This window comes from Cryphonectria parasitica (assembly GCF_011745365.1).
Source record: "Cryphonectria parasitica EP155 unplaced genomic scaffold M406scaffold_7, whole genome shotgun sequence".
NCBI classification, from domain to species: Eukaryota; Fungi; Ascomycota; class Sordariomycetes; order Diaporthales; family Cryphonectriaceae; genus Cryphonectria; species Cryphonectria parasitica.
In genome coordinates, this window is record NW_024468915.1 from 2,463,386 (window position 1) to 2,488,138 (window position 24,753).

General features: G+C 52.9%; 8 protein-coding genes across 8 annotated transcripts; 3 read left to right on the forward strand and 5 right to left on the reverse strand.

Moving 5' to 3' along the window:
* Positions 1-15: 15 nt before the first annotated feature.
* Positions 16-1,572, reverse strand: M406DRAFT_46180 (uncharacterized protein; the record flags this gene model as incomplete). The annotated part of the gene is made up of 3 exons (XM_040924296.1): positions 16-684; positions 772-987; positions 1,054-1,572. 3 exons carry the CDS (start codon positions 1,570-1,572, stop codon positions 16-18), a joined length of 1,404 nt encoding a protein of 467 aa, XP_040773757.1.
* A 1,327-nt stretch (positions 1,573-2,899) lies between these two features.
* Positions 2,900-5,248, reverse strand: M406DRAFT_45563 (uncharacterized protein; the record flags this gene model as incomplete). The annotated part of the gene is made up of 3 exons (XM_040924279.1): positions 2,900-3,237; positions 3,328-4,107; positions 4,210-5,248. Coding segments are annotated over 3 exons (2,157 nt in total), but the record flags the coding sequence as incomplete, so codon positions are not given.
* Positions 5,249-6,026: 778 nt separating this feature from the next.
* M406DRAFT_333151 (uncharacterized protein) lies at positions 6,027-8,071 on the forward strand (the record flags this gene model as incomplete). Its single annotated transcript, XM_040920818.1, has 5 exons — positions 6,027-6,066; positions 6,146-6,393; positions 6,468-7,182; positions 7,276-7,838; positions 7,955-8,071. 5 exons carry the CDS (start codon positions 6,027-6,029, stop codon positions 8,069-8,071), a joined length of 1,683 nt encoding a protein of 560 aa, XP_040773759.1.
* Positions 8,072-9,394: 1,323 nt separating this feature from the next.
* On the forward strand, positions 9,395-11,106 carry M406DRAFT_280943 (PLC-like phosphodiesterase; the record flags this gene model as incomplete). Its single annotated transcript, XM_040918425.1, has 2 exons — positions 9,395-10,286; positions 10,387-11,106. The coding sequence occupies 2 exons, from the start codon at positions 9,395-9,397 to the stop codon at positions 10,929-10,931; spliced, it is 1,437 nt and encodes a 478-aa protein (XP_040773760.1). The 3' UTR covers positions 10,932-11,106.
* A 667-nt stretch (positions 11,107-11,773) lies between these two features.
* M406DRAFT_72768 (uncharacterized protein) lies at positions 11,774-12,592 on the forward strand (the record flags this gene model as incomplete). The annotated part of the gene is made up of 3 exons (XM_040925576.1): positions 11,774-12,019; positions 12,102-12,297; positions 12,525-12,592. 3 exons carry the CDS (start codon positions 11,774-11,776, stop codon positions 12,590-12,592), a joined length of 510 nt encoding a protein of 169 aa, XP_040773761.1.
* A 1,759-nt stretch (positions 12,593-14,351) lies between these two features.
* Positions 14,352-15,592, reverse strand: M406DRAFT_265137 (HET-domain-containing protein; the record flags this gene model as incomplete). Its single annotated transcript, XM_040917714.1, has 2 exons — positions 14,352-14,657; positions 14,843-15,592. Coding segments are annotated over 2 exons (1,056 nt in total), but the record flags the coding sequence as incomplete, so codon positions are not given.
* Positions 15,593-17,262: 1,670 nt separating this feature from the next.
* Positions 17,263-18,301, reverse strand: M406DRAFT_45665 (uncharacterized protein; the record flags this gene model as incomplete). The annotated part of the gene is made up of 2 exons (XM_040924282.1): positions 17,263-18,078; positions 18,233-18,301. 2 exons carry the CDS (start codon positions 18,299-18,301, stop codon positions 17,263-17,265), a joined length of 885 nt encoding a protein of 294 aa, XP_040773763.1.
* Positions 18,302-19,195: 894 nt separating this feature from the next.
* On the reverse strand, positions 19,196-21,896 carry M406DRAFT_347665 (uncharacterized protein). Its single transcript, XM_040922318.1, has 2 exons — positions 19,474-21,896; positions 19,196-19,374 (listed from the first exon to the last, which is right to left on the reverse strand). Exons 1-2 carry the CDS (start codon positions 21,862-21,864, stop codon positions 19,324-19,326), a joined length of 2,442 nt encoding a protein of 813 aa, XP_040773764.1. The 5' UTR covers positions 21,865-21,896; the 3' UTR covers positions 19,196-19,323.
* Between the last annotated feature and the right edge of the window lie 2,857 nt (positions 21,897-24,753).

Below are 24,753 nucleotides of genomic sequence, written 5' to 3' on the forward strand. Positions count from 1 at the left end.
AATTGTCTAGGCCCTTCACGCCATGGCATCCAGCCACTCCGGCCTCTCGCCGCCGCCCATTTGGACAGCAGTCTCTACCAACCTCTGCCTCAACTCAACAACGTTCTTCCTCTCGCCACCCTCCCCATCACCTTCTCCTGCCACAGGCTGTCGCAACAACCCCCTCCTGGCCCTCTCCACCCTCCGCACAGCATCAACACTGATACACAGCGCGGGATCGAACGTCTTGAGGCTTGGGTCCCCCATCGTAGCCAGGGCTGCAAGGCCCAAGCACCCGTGGCCCACGTCCGGCGGCGCGCCAGGGTGCTTGCCAAAGCCCCCTATGGCGTGCTGTGTCTTCTCCAGGAGGAACAGCCGCTGGGCTTTGAGCGTGGCAGGATCTGTGCCGGCGGTGGCGGCGGCAGGACCGGCTCCCAGCACGGCCAGCGAGCCGATGGTCCACCAGGTGTAGCAAGTGTCTGCGATCTTGTTGCAGCGCCCGTTGAAGCCGATGTATTTGGGGTCTGTATTCTCGTCTGCCAGGGAAAGGTCGGCAAGGAGGAAATTGGCCGTCTCGGGATCGTCATCATCATCATTATGATCGTTGTCTTGTTTGCCTGAGTTGGGAAGGTAGACAAAGTGTCTCGAGGTAAGCCAGGAGATGAAGGCGTTCTTGTCTGGTATACCCTGTCGCATGGCCTCGCTCTCGTAGGAGCGAGCTCCTCCTCCTATCGTCGTCATCTCCTCACCTAGGTCCTCAAGCGGCCTGTCCAGCAGTGCCAGGGCCGCAACAGCGCAGTAGCCGTAGCCGCAGTGGCTCTCCTGCCGCCAGCTCTCGGCAAAGCCGCCATCGTATGTCTGGCTGCGGCGGATGTGGGCCAGCAGGGCGGGGATGTCGATGTCCTCCACGTAGGCAGGGTCGTCGGGCTTCAGGTCGCCGCGGAGCATCCACCGCACGGCGGCGGCGAGATAGCAGTAGCGCATGTCCTTCCCGCCGCCGACCATGGGCTGCTGCTGCTTTCTTTCCACATTGTCCTCGGCCTTTTCCTCGTCCACGCTTCCTGGTATTGCAACAGGGTCGTACACCGACTCTCCGAAGCTGCCGTCCTCGGGTCTCTGTAGCCTTCGCAGCCAGCGCAGGGTTCTGACACGGTCGACTCCGGCAAAGGCGCTGTTGCTGTCGTCGTCTGCGAGGAGGGCGAGGAGGAGGAGGGCGAAGTAGGTGCCGCCGAGGTGGGCTTCCTCGACGGCGTCGCCGTGCTGGTGCTCGGGGCGGAAGGCGTGGGTGGGGCTGGCGACGAAGCCGCCGAGGGGATGCTGGCAGGAGAGAACCCAGCGGCGGAGAGAGCGGCGGTCGGCGGGGGTGAGGAGGGGTTTGTTGTTGTTGTTGTCGTTGCTGCTGCTGCTGCTTGTGTCTTGGGAGGAGGAAGAAGAAGAGGGTGTGAGCAGGTCAATGGCGCAGATGATAAAGAAGGCGAGGCTGAGTCGGGTGCTGTCCATTGAGGTGTAGTGGTGTGGCAGGAGGGAGCGCGCGCAACGTTGCCAGTAGCGAAGGTGGCGGGCCGTATCGAGAGGAGGATCGAAAGGGTCCATCCTTTTCGTCGTGAGGACAGAGGAATTGTGGTAGTATGGGGCAGTGTAGTTTATCCTCTCTCCTTCAACGATCTGGAAGGAAGCTGGCGCTGGCAAGGTCTTGCCCAAGCGAAGAGGTCAGGTCATAGTACGAGGAGAAGAAGGGCGAGGGCGAAGGCGAAGGCGGCGACGTGCTTGATGATATTCCCCTAGCTGATGAGCCCCTCCTTCCTCAGCTTAGCAGCTGTACTGGACCAGTCTACCTTGGGGAGGGGCACCCCCTGTAATGTCTTCAAGACAATCCCTGCTAGGCTTGCTGAGCCGTTGCGCCGTAGTACTGTACAGGCCCAATGTACTTTGTACCATAGTATAGCTCATCAAAACCAGGCATTCATATTATTCAACTTTCACCTCGACAAAGAGAATTGCAGATGAGAATCGTAGCATATCTTGGCCTATGCTCTCTCTTTGCGATTTCATTACCTTCAAGACACTTCTCGTTATCACTATTCAATGACAGATTCAGAAAAAGAGAATAAACATGACGAGAGAAAAGCCAGGTCAAGGAGCATCGAGAATCAAACCCAGAACAGCACAGGTCGAGATGTAATATCCGCTACTTATCAAAGCCCGTCTGCCCTCGAACATCCTGTCCACCGCATGACGCACCTTGAACCATTGTATTGCCTTCATGGCTCTGCGGCGTTTGAGGATTGCTTCCACCATGTGGTGTCAGCTGCCCTGCCCGCGTTACGGCCGAGAACTCTTGTGGGTTGGTAGGATATCCTGTCTGTTGACCCTGGGCATAAGCCTCCATATGTGGCTGATGAAAGCCGGCTTGCCGGGTTGGTGGGTATACTCCTTGTTGAGGATGGACATATGATTCCGGCTGGGACGGAGGGTGGATGTTTTGTTGTGCCACAGAATAACCTCCATGCTGAGCTGGAGCAGCCGGAGAGTAGCCACTGGGATGAGGCGTATAGTTACCTCCTGGCAGGCCTGGGATTGTTTGCCTGTACATCGATGAAAAGGGGCTGCCTCGCGTTTGTAACGTGTGCTCATACTGATCCTGTCTTCGAACCGACGTACTGAGCCCTCCCTGTTCCAGGCTGTACGCGGCAGTACTCGGCGCGGCCCTTTGGCTTTGCTGGTGTGATGCTTGGCCGTTGACAATGCGCTCTCTGAAGCCATCGTTCCGCGCCTCCTTTTCTTTGGCGATCTCTCCATCCGTCCCGTTGAGGATCGAAGCCCTGTACTTGTCATACACCAGCGTAGCGGTCTGTACCTGTCGGAAATGTTCGGCGCGCAGCTGCACCGCTCTTCCAGGCTTCTCTCGGGCCTCAAAATGCGCCAGAGACGCCGCGATAGAGAACGCGTTGCGAATCTGACGCCCGTTCCAGCGCCCCACGTCGCTAGTATGAGAGCTCCATTGCTCCTCTACAAAAGACAAAATTTCCTTCTCGAATATATCCATCTCCGCCTCTTTCAGCGCTGCAGCACGTTTCCGCTCGATGGCCTGAAGCTGGGCAATATTCTGCATGAATATGGCTCTCGTCTGGTCGAGGTTAAGCGCGTCGTAAAGTAGGCTGAGGTGGACACGAGACTTGACGGCCTCGTCAATAACTCCAGGGCGGTTGGTCGTCAGGAAGAGGATACCATTGTAGTACTCCAGCATACGGAGGAATACTGAGCTCAATTAGTCAAGTGAAGAGGGAAAGCAGAAGAAGAAGAAAAAGAGGAGCTTGTTAAAGATAGGCCACGTGTTGCTTGACGCACCTGAAACCAGAGCGTTTCTCTGAAGGTCTGACTTTGTACGCTCTGCAATGAACACATCCGCCTCGTCCAAAAGGAGCACGCAATCCCATAGATGGGCCAGACGCAAGATCTCATTCAGAGACTTCTCAACGCTCTCCGCTGTAGAACCAAGATCGCCGCAGGTGATAGGGAAGAGTGGGCGTTTCCATTTCTGGGCGACAGCTTCCGCTGTAGCCGTCTTACCTACGCCTGGCACTCCATGTAGCAGAATCACAACACCCTTGCCTTTGTTTTTGATGATGTCCTGAGTGCCAAGATCGATGCCTTTCTTCTCTAGTTCTTTTCTGACAAAATGTGAGGAAGTTATAGATTGGATCATGGTCTTGTGTATCGCCTCGATCTGTAGTTTGTCAAAAGGATTGTCTTCGTCATTGGCGGGCGCAAGTCGCAGATAGTGCACATCGAGCAGGACAAATTTACGCTTCCAAAGTGCGTATCCAATGATTCGCCTCGGTAGAAGAGCGAGATCGTCTCCTTCCGGCGCTGGTCTTCGGTCGGCCTCGTCGGTTTTCCTACAAAGATACTTGTCGCGCTGGATGTATGCGTTGTAGTCCACGTCTGAAATTCCGTCGGACGAAATCACCTCTTCAAACAATTGCGCAAGCCGTCTCGAGCGTTTCGAATTGTGCCAAGTACTGTAAGACATATCCCCTTTCGAAAGACTGGTGCAGACGGGTGATATTGGGTCAAACCGTTGTATTATTCTCGGCATCCAACGCGGACAGTGATTGAGACCCTCTTCTACTCCATGTTAGGTCTGCCTCTTTGGGCTTGTATTGTAGCAGCAGGCCGAGTGTTCAGGGGCAGGCCAGAGCAGCGTTGTAGACAGAGAGAAGTACTTACGAATGTCGATAACAATTTCGCTGCTCATGTGCTCGGGCGTTCTTATAAGTTCTCCTAGATCATCTAATGCTGGCGTGCCCAAGGGATTGTGTATCACGGTCCAGCCGCTATAAGATGCATAGCGATTCGGATTGTTGATGCTTGTGACGAACCTCTCTCCCGCTGACAGAGCATGCTCCATAAGCTGAGCAGAGTTGGATGCGAAACGCAGGGGGTAGAACGGCAATGAGGACACATGCCGCTCACCATCATATGACTTGAGATCAAACGTCGTCGTGACAGCCCCGAATTCCGTACCGTCGTGGTCGACATAGTAGCATTCGATAGTAAACAGTCCGGCGTTGAGACCTGGACGCTTGTCGCCAGGTATGACCACATCAAAGATCCTCCAAATACTCTGCGCTGTGGCAATGTCGTGGTTTTGCCACTGTGAAACGTTCTTCTTGGGTGTGTAGAGAAGATCCCCTACACGGAAGACATGCCAGAGATCTTCGTAGCGGACTTGAGTTGATGGTGCTACCCGAGCTTGGTCGAAGCCGTTGTGGAATGGGAGGATCCTGCCCTCCACAAATTTGATGTAGCATTCGATTTGATCGACAGCACCGGGGAGTTTAGCGATGTGAGCAATGCTGATACTCTCCGTATCAAGGTCTTTGACGAACTCGGCGCCATCCTGCGGTGAGTCGCTTCCAGTGGCTTGCAATCCTTCTGAGGGGCTGGTCTTGGTCGAAGCGCCGTTTCCCTCATTTTCAATAGCATGACACTTCAAGTATTCCTTCAGCGCTTGGAGGCCCTCTTGCATCCTGGACTGGAAGCGAACGAAACACCGGAATGGTCTCTTGAATGTCTTGACTCTATTATCCCAATCGGAGTAGGTTTTGTCGGCGACCATCCGAAGAAGAAGGTTGATGGCAACGGACCGGATGCGCACACGCTGGATCCAGGGCTCCAAGACCCTAGTTGAAGATTCCTCATGGGAGGACTCCCGCGTTCTCGATCCAGGTATATCCCCATTTCGCCTGTTTTTTTCTTTTTCCATCTCTTCCTTCAGATTTGACCCCGAGATCAAGACCTCGATGGCGTACTTGTTTTCCTCATCTGAGAACTGATTCATGAACTGTTCCCATGTACAGTCCCGCACCTTTGCTTCAACCGCCCAGGACGTACTCATAAATGTTGGCTTTACCATCTCTGCCAAGTGCTCATCTCGTCGACTTCCTTGTCGGTTCCTGGCATCTCAGGCGTGTTGGCGCAGTTTTTAGTCACGCTAAAGGCAATGTTGAGCACGGTGCTGACCTTCAAAAGCGATTTGGAAAGCCGTAAATTTAATGCAACTGGAGAAAATCATAAAGTGGTTTGTATGCGGCTCTGCAGGGGATGCCGATGCTAGGTCGTATTGGATGGTGAGTTGTACGAGCATTGCCAGAGTTGGTTACGGCACATTGACCAGACTATTGATCGATGGAGAAGTTCATTGGGCGACATGCTGCTTACCTGCATAATCATCAGCGCTTATGCAGAGAGGGCAGAGCTGGAAAAAAAAATATGTGGAATTTTCAATTATTGAATGGAGGCTGGGGTTTCGCTCGGGCGATATTTCACATGGATTCTGATATTCCGGGACGAGCCCGCGGGACAATATCGAGTGGCTTAGGCGACATGCGTAATGGCAGACGACATGACCCGTAGGCGCTCTCCAATTCCATCCAGTCTTCAATCCAGGCTGGATGACCACCGGGAGGTCGTCGCATTTAAGAAGTCCCAAACTTCCTTCGCGATCGATCAGGTACTTCCTGGCTGCGGCGTAGTAACGGAATATGACCAGGGAGAGACCACTCGGTCCGTACCTTCAGCCGAGTAAGTTCGAGCTTTTCCAATCGTCGTTATGTCGTCTTGCGGATAGGTCTTTCTAAGTAGCTACATGGTAGATACCTAGATAAGCTCTTCTGTCCGTCACAGGAAGATAGCTCAGGGAAAACACAACCGATCCCGTCGTGGCAGGATGTTCTGGAGCTCATCAGCAATGCTGAGGAGCAGTACAAGGACAAAGGCGAAAAGAATAAGGCCCGCAGGGCTCTGCGGAAAGGACAAGATGTCGCCAATGTCTTGAACGGGCTCGTGGAGCTGATCCCTGACGAACACGGTCTTGGTGTTCTTAGGGTGGCGCTGTCCAAGATTTTCACAGTAGGATGCACCTCGCCGGCCATATTATTACTTCCTCGTCGAGGCAAACCAAGCAGGGCTAAGAGAAACTCTAGGGATGGATCGATAAGATCAAGAACCGCGAGAAAGTCCTGAGTGCTCTGGGTGATATCCCCATAACTCTCAGTGTCGCTCTCGAGCGATGGCACAGCTTCAAAACGGACGAGCAGCTCAAGAAAGCTACCAGGCAGCTTTACGATGACTGTATGAACGCGATTCGCAGGCTCATTGATATTTTGAACCACAAGCAGGGCAGCATATCGAAAACACAACGAGTCTGTTTCGTCCTCAAACAGGCAATACCCAGCCATGATGAAGCTAAGATTGATGAGATCCTTGCGACTGTCACCAACGCCAAGAAGACTGTGGACAACAATGTAGATCGACTCGACCGGATGAGGGCTGCAGACACACACTACAACACAGAGTTCGCTGCGTATCAAGCTATTGCGACGCATCAGGCTATTGGGGACACGAAGGGCCGCATCATGGATGTTGATATGCATATCCAGACGCAGCACCAGGAAACCACGGCGCAACTCGGACAACTGGAGGCTAGGGTGGAAGCGTCAATACAGAAGGCAGGGAGTGATTTCTCGGCCAGGTTCTCGAACATAGAGTCACAGTTGGCGACCATGCAGGCCACCTTTGAGGCAAATTCCATGGGAGGTGTGGGGCAGATTCCATTGGTGTTAATGGAGTTCATGCAGAGGACGGAATTGATGTACACCTCACTTTATTATATCAGTAACGAGCAGGCATGGAAACAAAGTAAGTCAACACGAGCCTTGAGGTTCTTTCCGACTCTTTTCCATTTTGTCTAGGAACTTCATGAACCACCACACTGACCTGATCACCTGGAAGGCCTCCAACCTATCCTGCCTCGAACTGCCAGCCCTAATCCTCGGTCGCCTTTCACGACCGTCACCCTTGAACAGCTCATAGACCTCATAGGGATCCAGCCTCTCTCTATCGTTGAAGATCGCGATACGGTGCTTCGCAAAGGGCAGACTATGCCGCCAAATCTCCTCGGCCGGGGGCGGTACCTCCTTACGAGACCGAGATTTCAAGACTCCTTAGCCAGTCAGGCTTCGGATGTCCTCCTCGTCGATGGCCACTGTAAAGAAGACTGCGAGGGAAAGATTTCTCCGATCTCGGTGTTTTGCGCCTCGCTCGCCGCTATGATGATGCATAATCCTGCGTGCATGGTCTTGCATTTCTTCGCTGGCCAGCACTGCCTCGGCGACGACGACCCGACCAGAGGCCCTCAGGGCCTGATGCGCAGTCTAATCTGTCAAGTGCTGCTGTATCCGAACCAGCCTCAACCATATTTAGACTGGCTGACGGACCAGACCTTTATCAAGGATGTCGCCGACAACAACATCAATGCGCTATGCTATCTCCTCAAGGAGCTCCTGCTGCGGACTGTGGGCGTGTCGAAGATATTGTTTATATTGGACAACATCTCCGAGTTTGAGAGGAGCCATGATGGGTGGTGTGATGAGATTGTTACCATCTTCTCCTTTCTTAACACTCTATGTAGCGGTCCGGTCCTACCTGGGAGCCTTGTTGTCAAGCTTTTGATGACGAGCGCCGGGAAGAGCACGAAGCTTGTGGAGCATACCAACCCATCACAACGCTTGTCATTGCGAGCAGGTAATATAGCTAACGCTGAAAAGTCCGGACGGGCCATGGCTATGGAGATACAGAGATCCGTTTCTCCAGGGTTTGCTTGGAACCCACCTGAAAGGCCTGGCTACGAATAATGTTGTGCCTTTTTTTGACGCAGTCCATAATTTCTCATCACGCGAATCGACTCATATATAGTGCCTAGTACTGAAGAATGCTGAATTTGTATATGGCCGTTGAGTCGATGGGTATGTACTGTCATTTTTGTGTATAATGTGGGACTTTATATGAGACAAATATTTCGCGGCAAGATTATAATGAAAGGAACCTTGATTATCATGTGGTATCCAAGTCTGCATGTGCTTGGCTCTTGTAATCTACTCACCTAGAATGATGACCAAGCACCGGTTTGCAGAAAGGTAGGGCAACAGATCTGTTTTGCATTCTTTCTATATGAATTAGGAGTCACCTTTGCGTGACAAGTCTCTGCTGCAATAGGTATAAATTGGATTGGAGGTCAGTTGCATAATCTGTAGCGATGGTTGTAAAAGTTGTCGAGTCAATGTATGAAATGGTCGGTGCATTGCCAATGCCGACCACTCTCTCCCATCATCTTCTGAAACTCAATTAGTACATAACATAGTGTCATTGACTCCAAGACGTTTCCATTCATCGAATTGTTGAAAGCTGTGGACAATCGACGAGATCCATACTATCTGGGACGTTGACTCGCCTCACTAGCCGTCCCCGATCTCAGCCACAGGCGGTGGGGGCCAAGCTGCTGCAAATCCGGGGATAATAGGCGACATTAAATGTTCTTGTTTGTTCAACACAAGCAGTCAGCTTACTTTACATGCTTGTATCACTCTAATGTGGCCAACATTAGCTTCAACCTCAACCACACCTTGGTCATCTTTCCCCCCCTTACACATTATGAACAGACAATTCCTCAGCACCTTGCAGCAACGACGACGACACCGCCCATTACAACCCTAACCCGAGTCTCGTGCATGCTTGGTTCTGACGCTTCGACCATAGTAATGGATCCAAGAAAAGAGGCGCCCTTGCGTCTTGGCTTTGCTTGGACCAGCCCCGTCCCCGCAATACAGCTGAAGTGGTTTCAATGTTTCTTCATAGTACATACTGTACTATCGATGCCAGCTCACGTAGCCCCTGAATGCTCACTCTAGTGTTCTGGAAAAATAAAACATAAGTAAAGTGTTTTCCCTTCCTTGGTTAACAAGACTCTTGAGACATGTAACTCGTGATCATTAACGAACCATTCAAGTCTGTTTACGAATTGTTAAAGTAGAACGACTCGTCCTGATCATAGTTTAAAAGACGAACCGCCGCCATGCCTAGCAAAGGAGTCCAGGCGTACACATATATCGCCGCCCCAGGCTGCTCGATCGAGCTGTCGGTGCCAGGCCAGACGGTCGTCCGCAACGAGCTCCGCCAGTTCTGGAATGGCGACCTCGAGGTCGAGTCCGGCAAGATCCACGGCCTGTTCAACGAGAAGGGCAAGTTCACCTTCAAGGTCCTCCACAACGGCAAAGTCATCACGGAGCAGTGGATCGAAGTCAATGCCCTCACAGGCAACGCCTCGGGCGGTACCATGGACACCATCGCCAAGACGCAGTCCGTCCTGCACAAGAACCCGGACGTGATCGTCTCTTACGGCTTCTACGAGTCGGGACAGGGCTATGGGCTCCTCCCTGGCCGCCATCAGTGCTACATCACCGTCACGCCCGACTTCTCAGGCTGGATGGGCAGCGCCGCGCCGCCAGGATCGCCACAAAAGGACCAGCCCTTTCGCCGCTTCGTCCTGCCCGCCGCGCACGACGTCGGCATGAACAGCATGCAGAACTGCGACGTCATCATCAAGCACGCTGGCGGCGCTGTGGTGCGCACCCTGCTCGCCAACGACAAGACGTTTGCCCGTGTCTTGTCTGAGGTTACCGATAAGGTCTCAGGCCCTGCCGTCGCCGCATTGGCCCCGGATATCGTGTCCAGCCTTGCCATCACGCAGAAGGACCCGCTACAGTCTATGCTGGCGCTGGGTGCGAGATATTTCGAGTTCAGGCCTGCCTTTACGCACAAGGAGGTCAGGCAGTATCTGCCTGACAAGCTTTACTTTCAGCATAGTGCCATTCCTGGCATGGCGTACGATGACTTCTTGAATGGGGTCGTGCAGTTCCTTATGGACAACCCCACAGAAATTGTTGTGGTTCAGCTGCGTTGGGATGGTATGTGCTCTCTTCAAGAATGTCTCGGGAATAAATGAGAACAAATGAGAGAAAACAAAAGAAGACATCAGAAATAGCTACTGACCATCATAATCAACAGGTGTCCCTGCTGCCTGTGAACACCCCTCAGAGCAGCAGCTCGGGGACTACCTCCAGGCTGCCCTGCGCCGTGGGGATGGCAACCCGCACAAGATCACCACAGGCAACTTGGACGACCTCAGGAACAGGACCATCGGCGATATACGGCACGACGGCAAGCGACTGATCATGCTCAACAGCATCGACTCCATCTCGACTTACACGGATGCCGGCAACGCCACGCTCAACGGCGACAGCATCGTGGCCGGCTTCGGGCAGGTCCTGCACCCAGACTGCTGCGGCGGGCGCGGGTTCATTAACATCCAGTGCCAGGCCACGGCAACGAATATTCCAAAGGCTGTGGCATACAGTGTGCTTGAGGCTGGGTCTACGAGCAGCTGTTTGCTGGCCACGAAGCCTACTTGTGATTCCAAAACGCTGCCGTGGGTGAGGGACAATTTGCTGCGGGCTTGTGGCCGTAATGATCTTGTGGTGGTCATGAATGATTTTATTGATGGGGCTACGGCTGATGTGGCAGTGGAGCTGAGCCGTCAGAGGTTGAATTGATTTACTACCGTCAAGTGTTTTAGCCCAGATGGGAAATGATGTTGCGATTGAGATTGTCTGTTTGCCATAAGTCTAGTCATCTGGTTTTGGAAATGTGCTCTCATAGTTGTCTCTCTAGAAGAACAACTCGACAAACTGCTGCAACAATTAACCACAATCAAAGCAATCCAGGTTGAAGCAATTAATTATGAGTACAAACATGAACCAACCTTTGCATTGACAAAAAGATGACTATATCTTAAGTACTTAAAAGCAAACAAGGATGGCGACCTCAATTCCCTTGTATTGAAATCTCCTTCAGTCCATTAATATTTAATGGCGGTCTCTTCCTCCTGTCTGAAGGGTCTGGTCAGTACTTGGGCATTCTTTCTAGTCACTTCTGAATGATTCAACCAACTTTGACAGAATGTTCGACCGGTATCGAAAACATTCCATCAACTTCATGTACACCTCTACTGTGTTGTGTATTAAGCAATGTCACTAGATATAATTTTCACCTTGACCATTGTATCTGAACCTCATTCTTTCCTGCATTGTTTTCCGACTACAATAACAATAGTAATAATGAACCCAGCCATGCGTCGCCAGTCACAGCCTGAAGTGAGCCACAATCTCAACATTTGTCAAGATGACCACCGCTATCCCCCATTTCTTCACCACCGCCTCCTTCAAGTATATAATACTGCTACCACGGCACTTATCCTGCCAAGAAAGGAAAGAAAAAACAAACCATTAGCACATCATTACCGTGCCCTTCTCAACTCCCTTTCACGTAAACCCCCCTCCCCCCTCTCTCTCCGCCTATTTCTTTATCGTTACTACTCCTTCATCATATCCACTCCATGGCTCCCCAGCCTGTCACCACCCGGTCTGGCCGGGACTACTCCACCTACAACAACGCCCTAGAATACCTCCAGGACGTCAACGAGCTGCCTAGGTTCTACAAGGATGTCCTCCAGAACGACTGGGAGCGCAATGAGCGCGTGGACCGCCGCCTGCAGGAGGCTCGTGTCTGCCGCCCACTGCATTGGGGCACCAAGGTCGACCCTACCGAACCCGCCATCAACCGCGGTTTCACCAGTCTGAAGGTAAGCAACAGTCTTGCCCCAGGGCCGAAACCCAACCCTCGTTTTCCTTTTCCTTTTCCCCTTCTCCTTCTCCTCTTACTAGATGCTGTCGAATATGCTGCTAACTTCCCCCCCCCCACACCGCCAGTTCACAGTCAACCTTCCGGCTCTCTTCGTCTACGTGACGGGCAATGCGCACAATGAGGATCGTGCTTGCAAATCGGCCCGGTGCAGTGGCATCTTTGCCACCTGCGTGACCGCCAAGGTCGCCCACCAGCCCGGCCTTCCAAACACCATGCGTAAGTCTTCCATCCTTTGGCTTTGCACTCCAAACTTACTCCTGCGTATCGTCCCCCCCCAAGTCTTCCTTTCTTCTCTTTTTTTTCTTCTCTTTTTTTTCTTTCTTTCTTCCTTCTTCTTCCTTCCCTTTCTTTTCATTTTTCAATCACATTGGAAGATATGTCTCCTCAAGCAGAGATCTGTCGTGTTCAGCCAGCTAATCATGCACCTTATCTCCTTGAAACAGGCACCTCCTGCGCAGCGTGCATGTATAATGCGAACAACACCCGCTGCGGCTTCAACCAGGGCCATTGACTCCCCAGCCAGCCAACAGCTGGACCTGTTGATAGCCTCAGTTAGCTGCCCTCGCGGCTTTTCTCTTCCTTTCTCTTTCCTCCTCAAGGCATATGCAATACGAGCCCTTTAGCCCTCACATAGGTTATACAGACCTCTTGTCTTCTTTTCGATCGTTCACGGTAGTTGATTTCGTGCCTCGACCCTTGACTATGGCAAAAACCTCGAGTTCAGCCTCGAATCGCGCTCAACGTGGTTCAATTCACCCAAAAGCAACAGAAAGGACCCTAAAGCTGGCCCTTTCAACCCATTCAAGCTCTTTAGGATACACAAGCCATCCTGAACCTAATAACTGATGGACTCTGCTGACCAGGATATCGTAAACTAATCCGTTTACGAGAACATACAAGACATCCCAAGCGTTGAAGAGGCATCCACAGCCACGATGGCATTCAAAATGGACGGCACAAGGGTGATGTCCATTCGACACAGCGTCCCAGCGCTTCTGGGCGAGGAGAATCTCGAGGACTGGAGCATCATGGTCGAATTGATCCTCCTTTCACACGAGTACCTTCATTACATCCTCGAGTCAGTCCCTGAGCCTGACAAAGCAGCTGATCCTGATAGCTTTTCAGCTTGTATGTGGCAGCCAGCGCAGGTTGTCACGATGCTTCAGAGCACACTCCACAAGATACGAAGCACCCTCACCAATGCGGGCCTTAACCCGAGGGAGCGAGACTCGTATACCATCTATCAAGCCGTGATGCGTACCCGGCGAGTCCGACCGTCTACGCAGCTATATAGGCTATAGCCATTTCCATTTCCAGTCAGCTGGGAGTGGTCATTCCTTTTAGCTATCGCGTACTAATTCTACGTTTCCTGGCGTCCCACGCTTAGTTGACTACCTTTTTCTCTCCTCCTCATCTTTCACTCACGATATGCACTCCTAATTGACTGCTGACTCTTCATAAACAACTGTTGTGAGATTCTTCGTCGTGTCACTGCTTGTTTCCCAAGATGGTAGCTGGCCCAGGGGTGTGGAAGACTTCATCAGCTCACAAAGTCATCGCACGTCCGACAGATCCAGGCAATATAACCTAGCAGGTGTAGAACTTCACCTTGATCTTCTGATAGCTCCAAAGCAAATCATCCAAGTAGATAGACATCCTAAACTGAATCACACCAATTCCATCTTCCTCGTGGCAACCTTGATCACATAACATGACCTTGTGACAGAATGCCCAATGCGCTCATATCTTCCCGGGCCAACCTCTTTAAGGACCAGACAAAATAGGCTATCACCAGAACCATGTAGATATCGCCTCGCCAAAGGCAGCAGATACACATTCCTACCCTCAACCTTTTGGTCTGAAGTGTCTGGAGACACCATAGTAATCATCCTCACCACTTCTCCCAGCCGATTCTTTCCAGCAATGTGTAACCACACCAGTTCCCTCGTCCGTCCATCATCCCCACCGCCACTCTGCGCCTTTTCCTCCGGCATCTCCTCCATCTCCTCTTCACCCAGCGTGACCATATCCAGCCCTACATCCGGCACCACTCCCACGTAAGCAAACCCCCTCAGCGGCCGGCCCAAGAGCGTCAACGTCGCCTCAGCCAGGTTGCCGAACCGGTTCGCCCCTGCACACCGCCACTGGACGTCAAGAACCTCCACCACAGCCTCGCTGCCCGCCCCGCTGTCCGCGACAAAGTCGTTGGAGATCTGCAGGGGAAGCACGCGCCTCGCGTCTCGGAAGGTCGACCGCGGCAGCAGCTCGCAGCTGGCCCATGACCATGTCGGCGCACGGTATTTCGTCTGCCGCACCGTCGCCTCGCTGCCGCGGAGAGGGTCGTCGGGCCGCCACTGGAGACACTCGAGGAGGCTGTGTCGCCAGATGCCGCCAATGTAGTCGTCGCCCAGGGTGCGGGCGAGGCGGGCTGCGAGGCCTGAGATGGCGTCGAGGCGGTCGGATTCGAAGGAGAGCTGGCGGAGGGAGTATTCATTTAGGATGCGGTACCAGAGGGTTAGTATCTGGCGCTGATTTCCTATGGTTGTGTTGTGTGTGAGTTGGAAACACTTTGCCTTCTCCAGAGTACTGACTAGAGAAGTACATTGGCTTATCAAAGACAGGAAGACAAACCTTTTTCTATACTTGTGCTTGGGCTCGCAGGGTCCATAGACCTTACAATGCCCCCAATGATACTGAGTGTGCAGTCCCTGTCCAGTTCGGTGCTCAGCCCTCCATCGACGGTGAGCCGGTTCGACGACACATCCAGCCTGACACCCCGAGGACAACTCTCCGACGCACTCATCTCACCACATTCAAAAGACAGCCAGTACGCATCAAAGAACAATGTCCGTCTCGGAAAGATCCTCTCTTGCAGAATCCAGCCGCGGTAGTCCAGGTGCGACTTGTTGGTCCTCAGCACAGGCGCCAGATCGATAACGACCTCCTTGCGCTTTCCAGCTGGGAGACAGAGCGTCGCCTTGATCTTGAAAGGCCGGGTGGATGCGCCGTCTCGGTCGGACCACAGCCCTTCCAGGACTTCTGTCGAGGCGGACAGGTTGAGCTCGGCACTCTGGTAGTAGTCGGCCATCTTGGGAATTTCAGAGGCCTTGTCGGTGTTTGAGTCTTGGATGATGCAGAGGGAGTCGATCCAGATGTAGCGCAGGCCTAGCTTTCGGGCTGTGATGCATGCTTCTGCGAAGATCTTTGGTAGCAGGTTGATCTGTATGCCCTTGGTCAGGTGGTCGTCAATGTTGGATGTCTCTGTGAAACAAGTGTAGCTTGGGTTCCACCGGTGACTGAGTGTGGCATATTCCACTGTCCTAGTGCCGTCAGATAATGCGACGTTGTGATGCTTTGTGGTGTCAACTAGAGTAACGACGCCTTTCGACTTGTCGATGGCCTGAGAGACATCGAGCAGTCTTGTTGGCGTATACCCAGCCTCAGTCGATCTCTTGCCACAGTTCGTATGCTTATTCGTGCAGTTCTCGATCCATTCCCTGGCGACGGCCATCGATTCATCACTTCCTGTCGACAAGTCTAGCAAGTTTGGGCTAAGAGAAACAGCCGGAGATGCTATTGTTTGTGTGTCGGACGCAAAGGGTTCCTCAGTGCAATACCAAGCCGATCTGGAGATCACCTCGGGATTTCGAATGCGAATATCATCTGTACCCAGTGGATGTGCGAAACTGACATCCTTCGGTGCGTCCTCCGTATGAGATTCATCCTCAAGGAACTCCCACTCGTCTGACCTTTCACCATCTCCGTCATTCCTGTAATACAGCCAGAGAGATATGTCAGGGAAATTTCCCACGCGACTGTTGTTGGCCTGACGCTTCACTGGAGCAAATTTCTTTCGGTTCTCCAGCATGCCATGGAGAACGGTACACAGGTGACAGGTGCGCTTGTCGGCGCATTGTTTCAAGGAGGCTTCATCAGGATGGATTTTAGCTTGGAATTCGACTGGACTATCACCGTCCAGGGCCGGTTCAAAGACGACATTTTGACACTGGTGGCAATCAGTAGGAGACATGATTAGTCGAGGACGAACGGGCGGGGTTGTAAGAGCCAGGATATATTGATCAAGATGTCACGTTTCTGCCTCAAAAATACGAAAGAGCTTTCTGCGTGGCTTTCAGCTTTACGCTAGGCACTTGATCAGAAGAAGGCTGCGCCACAGACCCGCAGCCAAAGCTGAGCCACATCTGCAATATATCCCATACGTCCAAACCCTCGCCTTAGATATGTCCTCGACAAGGTACTCTTCGGGCTGATTGATGATCGCATTTCCCATCAACCATTGCATGTAGGTTGGGCCGTAGTAATTAAGCAGCGGGGGTCAGAGAGCACCACTCAAGTCAATCTTCTGCAACGTGACAACGACCACTACTGCTTCCACCGCTTCCTCCAAGAACTAGCTATTACCACACAATGCCAAACACTGTGGCTTATTTCTGCACCGGTCAGCGACAGGGAGACTTTTCTACACTTTGCATATAGCACACATTGCCTGCTTTCTGTCTGGAGCGCACTGCACGTATCTATCAAAGTAGAGATACTATGAAGCAGTGGCAGAAACATGGGTGAGGCCTCAAAATGGAGTGAGGGAGAGTATCCCAAGGAACATTGAATTTGATGGCTAAACGACAAACACCAGAGGCGAGTCATGTGCCATTTTCCTACAGTACAGCATGATATGATGATGGAAGGATAAATTCCGTAACAGTACTTCCAATGCGATCTATTGATTTTGTAACGTGCCCAGACGGGTGTATGATTCTCTTTCGTGACTGAATGATAGTCTTGAACAATGCATTTCGTATGCTGATACTCATCGAAATGCTCTGGTAGGGATTCTTGCACAAGTGTAGTTTCCCCACCCCGTATCCAATTGTTTCTAGAAGCTGGTAAGAGGCATAAACACCAGCAAGCCCCACAAGGCCGCTGCGCGAAAGCCCTTCCTCTTTTGCCTTCTTCATCATCCTCATCCTCATCATCATCATGCAAATCCTACAAGAAGGCAGAAGGGGTATCAAAGAACCGAAGGAAAGAAATGCGAGTCGTATAGAAGAAGGGAGTTTCTTGAGTGCCCTAGGCCTGCATCGAATAGACGGATCCCATCCCTACCGTGCTCAGGCTGTCTAGGGGATTCCACGGGCTGGTCTTCTCTTGGGAGTAAGGATCCTATCCCTCGACCTTTTCAAATTCCCTCTGCACACGAACCTCGCCCCTCCAAATTTCGAGAACCGTCATCAGGGGCAGAGCCAGCATCAATAGGGTGACCGATGTTGAGAAGCTCCAGGCCCTCTCTGCGTTGTCTGCCAGTGGGGTGGATGGGTAGCCAAAAGCCTGTGACGACATGAGGACTCTGACCGTCGCAGCCACGGCAATGGCGGCCATGAGGAGGATACCAGCGAGCTGTATCCACTTGAAGGCGACCTGTCTCCGGGATTGGAGGAACCAGGTTGCAGCGATGAAGACGAGGAAGTTGGCTCCTATGACAACAATGGTGCCGATGAAAGAAAGGGTACGGCTTGATTCCGTCTGAACATCTCCTGGAGCACCGTTCACAAAGGCGCAGGCTGTGGGGTTCGTCGAAGTGGTCATGCCCTTTTGGACGACCTGGAGCATGCAGATCCCAAAGACACAGCCCAGCACGAGGTTAACGAGCATAAGGACCTGTCGCAGCCATCGGAGAACCCTGTCCGAGTGGAAATCGCACAAGAGGACAAGCAGGGTGCTATTATGGACGGCCGTCGAAAGAAGCGAGACCATCCATATGATGAAGAAGTGATAGGGCACAAGTGATGTGATCTGGGCCAGGCCAACCGCTTGAATCCCAATGCCATAGATGATTTGTTGGTCGGACAAGGCGAAGAGGAGTTTGCGGCGAATGAGGCCCAGTGCAGGTCTCTTAGAGTGCATAAAGGACTCTTGTATGATCAGGGAAAAGGCGAGGACAATCGAAAGTGTCGCAGGTACAATGAAACCGAGGATGACCTAAAACAGTATGCAAAAGCCTTTGTGAGTCAAGAAGTCCAACGCCAAATCATCTGCCAAAATGGAGACACTCTTTAGAGGAATTGTATTATGAGAGAAGGTCGAAAAAAAAAGTCAAGAACGTCTCAGTCCGAATCTCAAGTTGTCAACTTACGCCTATACCTGCAACGCCAGCATTTGTAGCAGCTTTTTCTGGGGGAGAAGAACAATTGAGTGATGCCATGGCCACGAGAAATAACGAGTGACGACCGTACGACTATGAGACGACGGGGAATAGCGAGCCGGCCGCATGCAAAAGAAAGAGAGTGAGAGGAGGGGGGGAAGAGGGAGGGGGTTGGTGATACTAGGGAAAATAGGAGAACGATGTTGACAGGAGGTAAAGAAAAAGGGAAAAAGACGTGGTGATGATGTGCTTTAGAAATGATATCGCTGCAGCTTCCTTTTCTTTTCTCCCTTCTCTTTGTTTGGCAGCGACTACACACAAGTCAGTGACCCACGAGCCGTCCTTTCCCAAATGATGCAGGGGACGTACGTACGAAGACGAAACGGGCCCTTGCATGTTTATATGGTTGTTAAAACAGCCATGGTCCAGGGGGGCTGCGGACGGGGGCTGTGTCGCAAGTTGAATATTGTCGCGCTTCGGTCGTCCAATCAAGACCGCCACCTGTAGGTTGCATTCAATGCCCCGCGAATCGCCACTTTATGCTGGAAATAGCCAGCGCTTATTGACCTTCATGCTTGGCCCATTAAGTTATGTTGTATTGAACAAGCTGATGCATGGTAGAAAGCCGATTTATGGAGTCTTGGACAAGGAAATATAACATGATTGAGGGAAGCAGGTCTGCATATTATTGTAATAATTAGCACCAGAGTTATGCCGCCAGCCAGCCTGGGCCTTTACAATTATGCGTATCACTGATAATATAAGCAGAGGCATGGCATTATTCTTTTCTGCTAGGCATAAGGCAAGGCTAGGCGTCGATTTGTGTCAATTATTGGTAACCTATTTAATAAGATACTGGGCATCTCCAGGCTAAGTACACATATCGGTAATGACAGAATTGCTTCCATCACTGACGCTCCATCCAAAAGTCATGGATGGGAAGCAAAGACAGATAACAGCTGAAGAGTATTCGTGACTCGATTAAAAAAGTACCAAAGTCTATCTCGCTATGATTCCCAAATAAATATGCATCTAAGAGACTAATCCTTTACTATCCACAACACACACCGTCATCTCTCCCCTCAAACTCTGCCCAACATCTTCCTGAACTGTCCTCTCTTCGCTGCACCCTGCTGCTGACTGTTCATCGAAGAGTAACTTCCATAGTCCTCAAGCGAGGGCCGTCCATTTGCACCATTATCGTGCGCATAATACCCGCTGTCACCACCTACGCTGACCTTCTCAGGCCTGGGCGGGGGCGGTGGAGCAATCGATGGTGGAGGAGCCGACGACCGGGGCGAGGCGTTGTAGTAGTCCTCCTCGGGCAGGTACGGAGTCGTCTTTGTTCTCGGCGGCGAGGGCAAAGGCGCGGCATCGACTATGCCGTTGGCATAGCCATTCGTCACCTGCGCAGGGGCAGGAGCGGCGGCAGCATGCTTCCTCGGCGGGGGCCTCGACGGGGCCGCAGCAGGGGCCTGCTGCTGTTGTTGCTGCTGGGACCGCGAGCTGAGCGTGCGTCTCGGCGGGCCGTCCTCGTCTTCATCAGAGGTCTCGCCGTCCGTGGCGGCCTCGTCCGCGTACATCCTCAACTCCTTCCTCATCGCCAAGCCGGCGCACACATCCTTGGCCTCCTCGATGGCCCTCTTGCGGCCCTTGAGCATGATGCGGCGCTCCCTTGTCTCCTTGTTCTCGGCGGCGATGGCCTCGATGACCTCGGTGGTCATACTCAGGCACTTGACGCTCTCGAAGACGCTGTACATGCCCTGCAGGAGGTGGCGCTCGACAACCTGCATAATGACGTTGCGGATGAAGCTCTTGGCGGTGAGCTCATAGAAGATGAGCATCTTCTCAAGCACCTCCTGGGCCTCGCTGTAGGTGTTGCCCTCGGTCGTCGCGTCCCGCTGCCAACGCCGCAGCTTCTCCTCGTACTCCGGATCGTAGGGTTGCACCTCGAGGTGCATGTCTTGGGTGAGCAGGTCGAGCTCGCTCTGCGCCTTGTCCATGAGGGCACGCATCTGCGGGTCGAGGAAGTGGCGGCGGAGTGGCTCGCGCATGCGCCGTGGCCAGGCGTAGTCGATGAGCTCCGACAGGAACTCGTTGCACACCACGCCCAGGTTGTCCTTGTGCTCCTGCGCCAGCTTGGGCCAGTACTCGCTGTAGCTCTGGAACAGCATGTACACGGCGCGCGGCTTGGCATCGCCGGGAAACTCGGACCCGCGGATCTGCTTGAGGAGCATCTCCACCTCAGACCGTACGTAGTTTTGTTTCTGCGCCTCGGTGCTGGTCAGCTGCTCGGCAGCGCCACCCGGGCCGGAGCCGCCAGACACAAAGCCGAATTTCCGCCCATGCTGCCTGATGCGCTGAGAAAACATGTCGTTCTCCTCAGCAGCACGCGCGCGCAGGTTCTGGGCGGGGGTGCCCCTCGGGTCGGCCGTCGAACGAAAGAAGGTCTTGCCGGGAGGGTTCTTGTAGAAGCCGTACACGGCGGGGATGACGAGCTCCTTGGACGCGCTGAAGAGCTCAACGAGTTCTATCCGCATCTCCTCGGGCGTGTCACGGCCCTCACCCATGCTCTTGAGCTCGGAATCCGTCTCGTCCAGCGCCGTCTGAATCTGGCGGCGCAGGGTCTTGACGTGCCGGCCAATATGGCGCTGCAGCTGCGCGCTGAGCTTGGCCTTCAAGGCGTCAGCGCCGCACATCTCAGACGGCAGCGACCGCCATTTACCGCGGCCAAAGAATTCTTCCTCGCGCTGCTTGCGCTCACGGGACGTGGGCCAGGGCTGGCCTGGCTCTCGAGGGCCAGGATTCAGCAGGACATACCAGCCCAGCTTGAACACGTTGGCCTTATCCTTGTTGTTGACGAGATCAATAAACTTGTCTTCCAGGCCGATGGACTCGGTCAAATCCGGCTTGGTGAGGACGCCAATGGTGCGAGACCCTGTAGGATCAAAGGTGCGCGCCTTGCTGAGGATGGGCGCTTGCACGTAGTCCGTGTTGCCACCCACAACGGCGAGGACGATGGTACGAGAGCTCTTCATGTAGCGATCGCACAGCGACTCGATCGTCTTGATGTCGTCAAGAGACTGGTCGTTGTTGGCATTCTTGACCAGGCCAGGCAAATCCACCAGAGTGAGCAGGGGCAGGTCGGGCCCTCTCTTCTCGACAACAAGGATGTCTCGGGCGGCAAAGCGGCCGGGTATGTTCTTGGGAGCGATGAGGTCGACAGCATAGCGCATCAGGTGCTCGAAGGACATGTCCTGGGTGACATTGCCGCCAAAACTGCGCAGTGCCTCCTGGGCCTTGAGGTCCCGGTTCTTGTCTGGAATGATAGAAACCTTAAGGCTGGACTCTGGTGCCCGTCGTAACCGGATCTCTGTCGCAAACCTCGTACATGCGCCGGCATCCCGAGGGAAGGGCGTGCCGGTGATTGCCTCGAGGACGGAACTCTTGCCTGCAGACTGGTCGCCCACGACGCAGATCTGTGGTAGTTTGACGTTGTCGAGCTGGGCGAACTGCAGCTTGTCGATGAGCTCAAGGAGGCCACGCTGCTCATCGGCGAGGCCCTGCGTGTCTAACGCAGAGTCTATTGAGTGACTGTGGTCCATGTTGCTCGCCAAGACCATGGTCTTCCCCAAATTCCTTGGGATGGATGAAGGTTTGGTGTTGATAGGTAGAGCAGAGGAGAAGGTGGAAAGAGGAAGAAAAGAAAAGTAGGAGTGGTAGTATGACTTGCACAGAAGTCAGACACGGAAGGAGAGGGGTTTTAATGACGTTCCCCAAAACAAGACTGTGCCACGGTGCCACGTGGTGAGGTGTACAAGAAAAAGATGGATGAAAGTGAAGACGAATCTGTTATGGGGCTTTTAACAGCTGCTGGGGTAGTCAGAGAGGGCGGTGGTGGCACGGTAAATAAAGTAGATATGGAAGGACCCGCTTAAGGACCAATGACGGAGAGGTCGGGATGACGAGGTGAGGTCAACGGCTGTTGCTACTACGCCTTCTTCCTGTGCAAGGAATTGTAGCACAGTTAACATGTGAATGTGACTGTAGAGACAAAGCGCCTAGCGCCCTGCAGAAGAGTTTCTCAAGGTGCTGTAAGACAGTTTGGGCGCGCAAGTTGTCGTAAGCATTCAAGTTCCAAGGTCGCCACCTTTGAGGGCTGTGCCTGGGACTAGTGCCATCTGCACCTGCACCACACAACAGGCTCCCTCACTATTAGAGGAGGCAACATTCAAACGGCACCACTCACTCTATAGAGCCAGCTCGAGAGCCTTGCAGATGAAATTGTAAATTACCACGTGGGGGGGAAGAAGAAGGTAGACCTACAGCAAGCAGAAACATCCCAGGGGCAAATAATAGAGAGAAAAAGACATCCTTACCATGCAAGCCATGTTGATCTGTACTGTAGAATCTGCAAAAGCATCGACACATGGACATAAGAACGCCATACAAAGTGCTGCCTAGAACTCAGATGCCAGTAGATGGGTGGTGACGACGATGGTTTGCTAATTGGATGGATTCAGATGACGAGGCATGTTGCGTTGCACATAAGACACCAGCATCTCTTCAGAGTCCAGCCAAGCTCATCTTGGGGGCGCGTCCTCTTGGCAATCTTCCGTGTAGTCCGCGGTACTCCTGCCGTCGATGGTCAGTTGCGCGAGGCACACAATGAGTCAGATATTTGTCTTTCCATGAAATTCTCTTGGAAATGCGGAGAAATGCCATGTGCTGCTGCTGTAGTGGCCAAAGCAAAGAACAACAAGGATGCTGTGGATGAATAGAGCAGAAGAGCAGGAAAGAACCAAGTCCCACGTTGGGAGAGAGAAACTGACTGCAAGTGGCTGTGCAGTGGCTTGCACACGATGTGGCGGTGAGCATACCTACTAGTACAACAACATAGTACCCGTGAGCAAGGATACCCCACCTGCCCACCTATTGTTTCACTGCAGCATTACCGTCAACCAGTCATGCCAATGCAGCATGCAACAGGGCTATCACTGCAGGGACCAGGATGTCAGCTGCTCTTTGGAACGTCATCACCCAGGACCCGCATCAATGCAGGAAGCAGCAGCCAGCAACAGCTTAGGATTTTGCTGAAGACACCCAACGACTCGGAATTTTTTGGAAGCGAATGTCTGCAACCTTTGGAGGAGCGTGTTGCTGTCAAATAACGATGACAATGTTAATGTCAATATTTCTTTGTTGATGTTTACTTGTTGTCGAGGTGAACATATGTGTCATCTCCTCCACGCTGTCTGATCACCAACATCACCACCACTCAAGGACCCCGCTGGCTGGCTCGAGAGGTGGTCCATTAGTAAGAGACCATGGACATGGACATTTTCGACGGTGGCAAGGGGAAGAAGAACTGCAATAGTGATGGCAGCGAGTTTATCCAGCCAGGAGAGAAGGATACCCAGGTGCAGCTGGTCATTTCGCTGGCACTGGGATTGACTGCCTTTCTGTCCTTCTGTGTAGGTTCACCTCCATGTCCATGTCCTCCTCTCCTCGACAGATGCAAAGGTTCAATGGCTTTGTTTTGGTGCTGATGGTTGGCATGATATGATGCCTTGCACATGTGCAGATTTTACGACCAAGATGGAAGAGCCTCTATGCAGCCAGGAAACGACAGCTCATCCCATCCTCCATACAGCTGCCTCCCCTCCCCGACAGTTTCTTTGGCTGGATGCCTGCGTTGTATAGGATCACTGAAGCGCAGGTGCTGGCATCAGCTGGCCTGGATGCTTTCGTGGTATGTGCTCTCTCTTTCTCTCTTTTCCTAGAACTGGCGAACATCTCGAAAAGGCATTCATAGAAGCTGGACTTGCGCGGTACAGCATTACTAACTGACTGATTAATTGACTCTCATAGTTCCTCGCCTTCTTCAAACTCTCGATCAAGTTGTTTACCGTCCTCTTCTTCTTCGCCGCCGTTGTCCTCGAGCCCATCAATCGAAGGTACATTCCCGACGAGTCCGACCTTCCGGTCCCCGACCCCGACGATCCAGATCGCGACAACACTTGGAACTACGACATGGGCTTTCTGTGGGCCTACCTCGTGTTTACCTACTTTTTCAGCCTCCTAACCATTCATCTTACCGACAAGGAGACCTTCAAGATCATCCGCATCCGCCAGGACTACCTCGGCACCCAGTCCACCATCACCGACAGGACCTTCAGGCTCTCTGGCATGCCCGTTGAGCTGCGCGCCGAGGACAAGATTAAGGAGCTTGTCGAGAGGCTGGAGATTGGGAATGTCGAGAGCGTCACCCTCTGCCGCAATTGGAAGGAGCTGGACGACCTTATCGCCGAGAGGGCTGGTATACTGCGCAAGCTGGAGGAGGCCTGGAGTGTCTACCTAGGCCAGAAGGCTAGGAACGGCCTCGACGAGCGACGTCACCTTGCCAGCGGCACCGCTGCAGCAGCTGCAGCAGAAGGGAACAATGACGACGAGGAGGCCGTAGTGGTGGACGAGGAGGCTGGGACAACCGACCGGCTGCTCGCCTCTGGGGC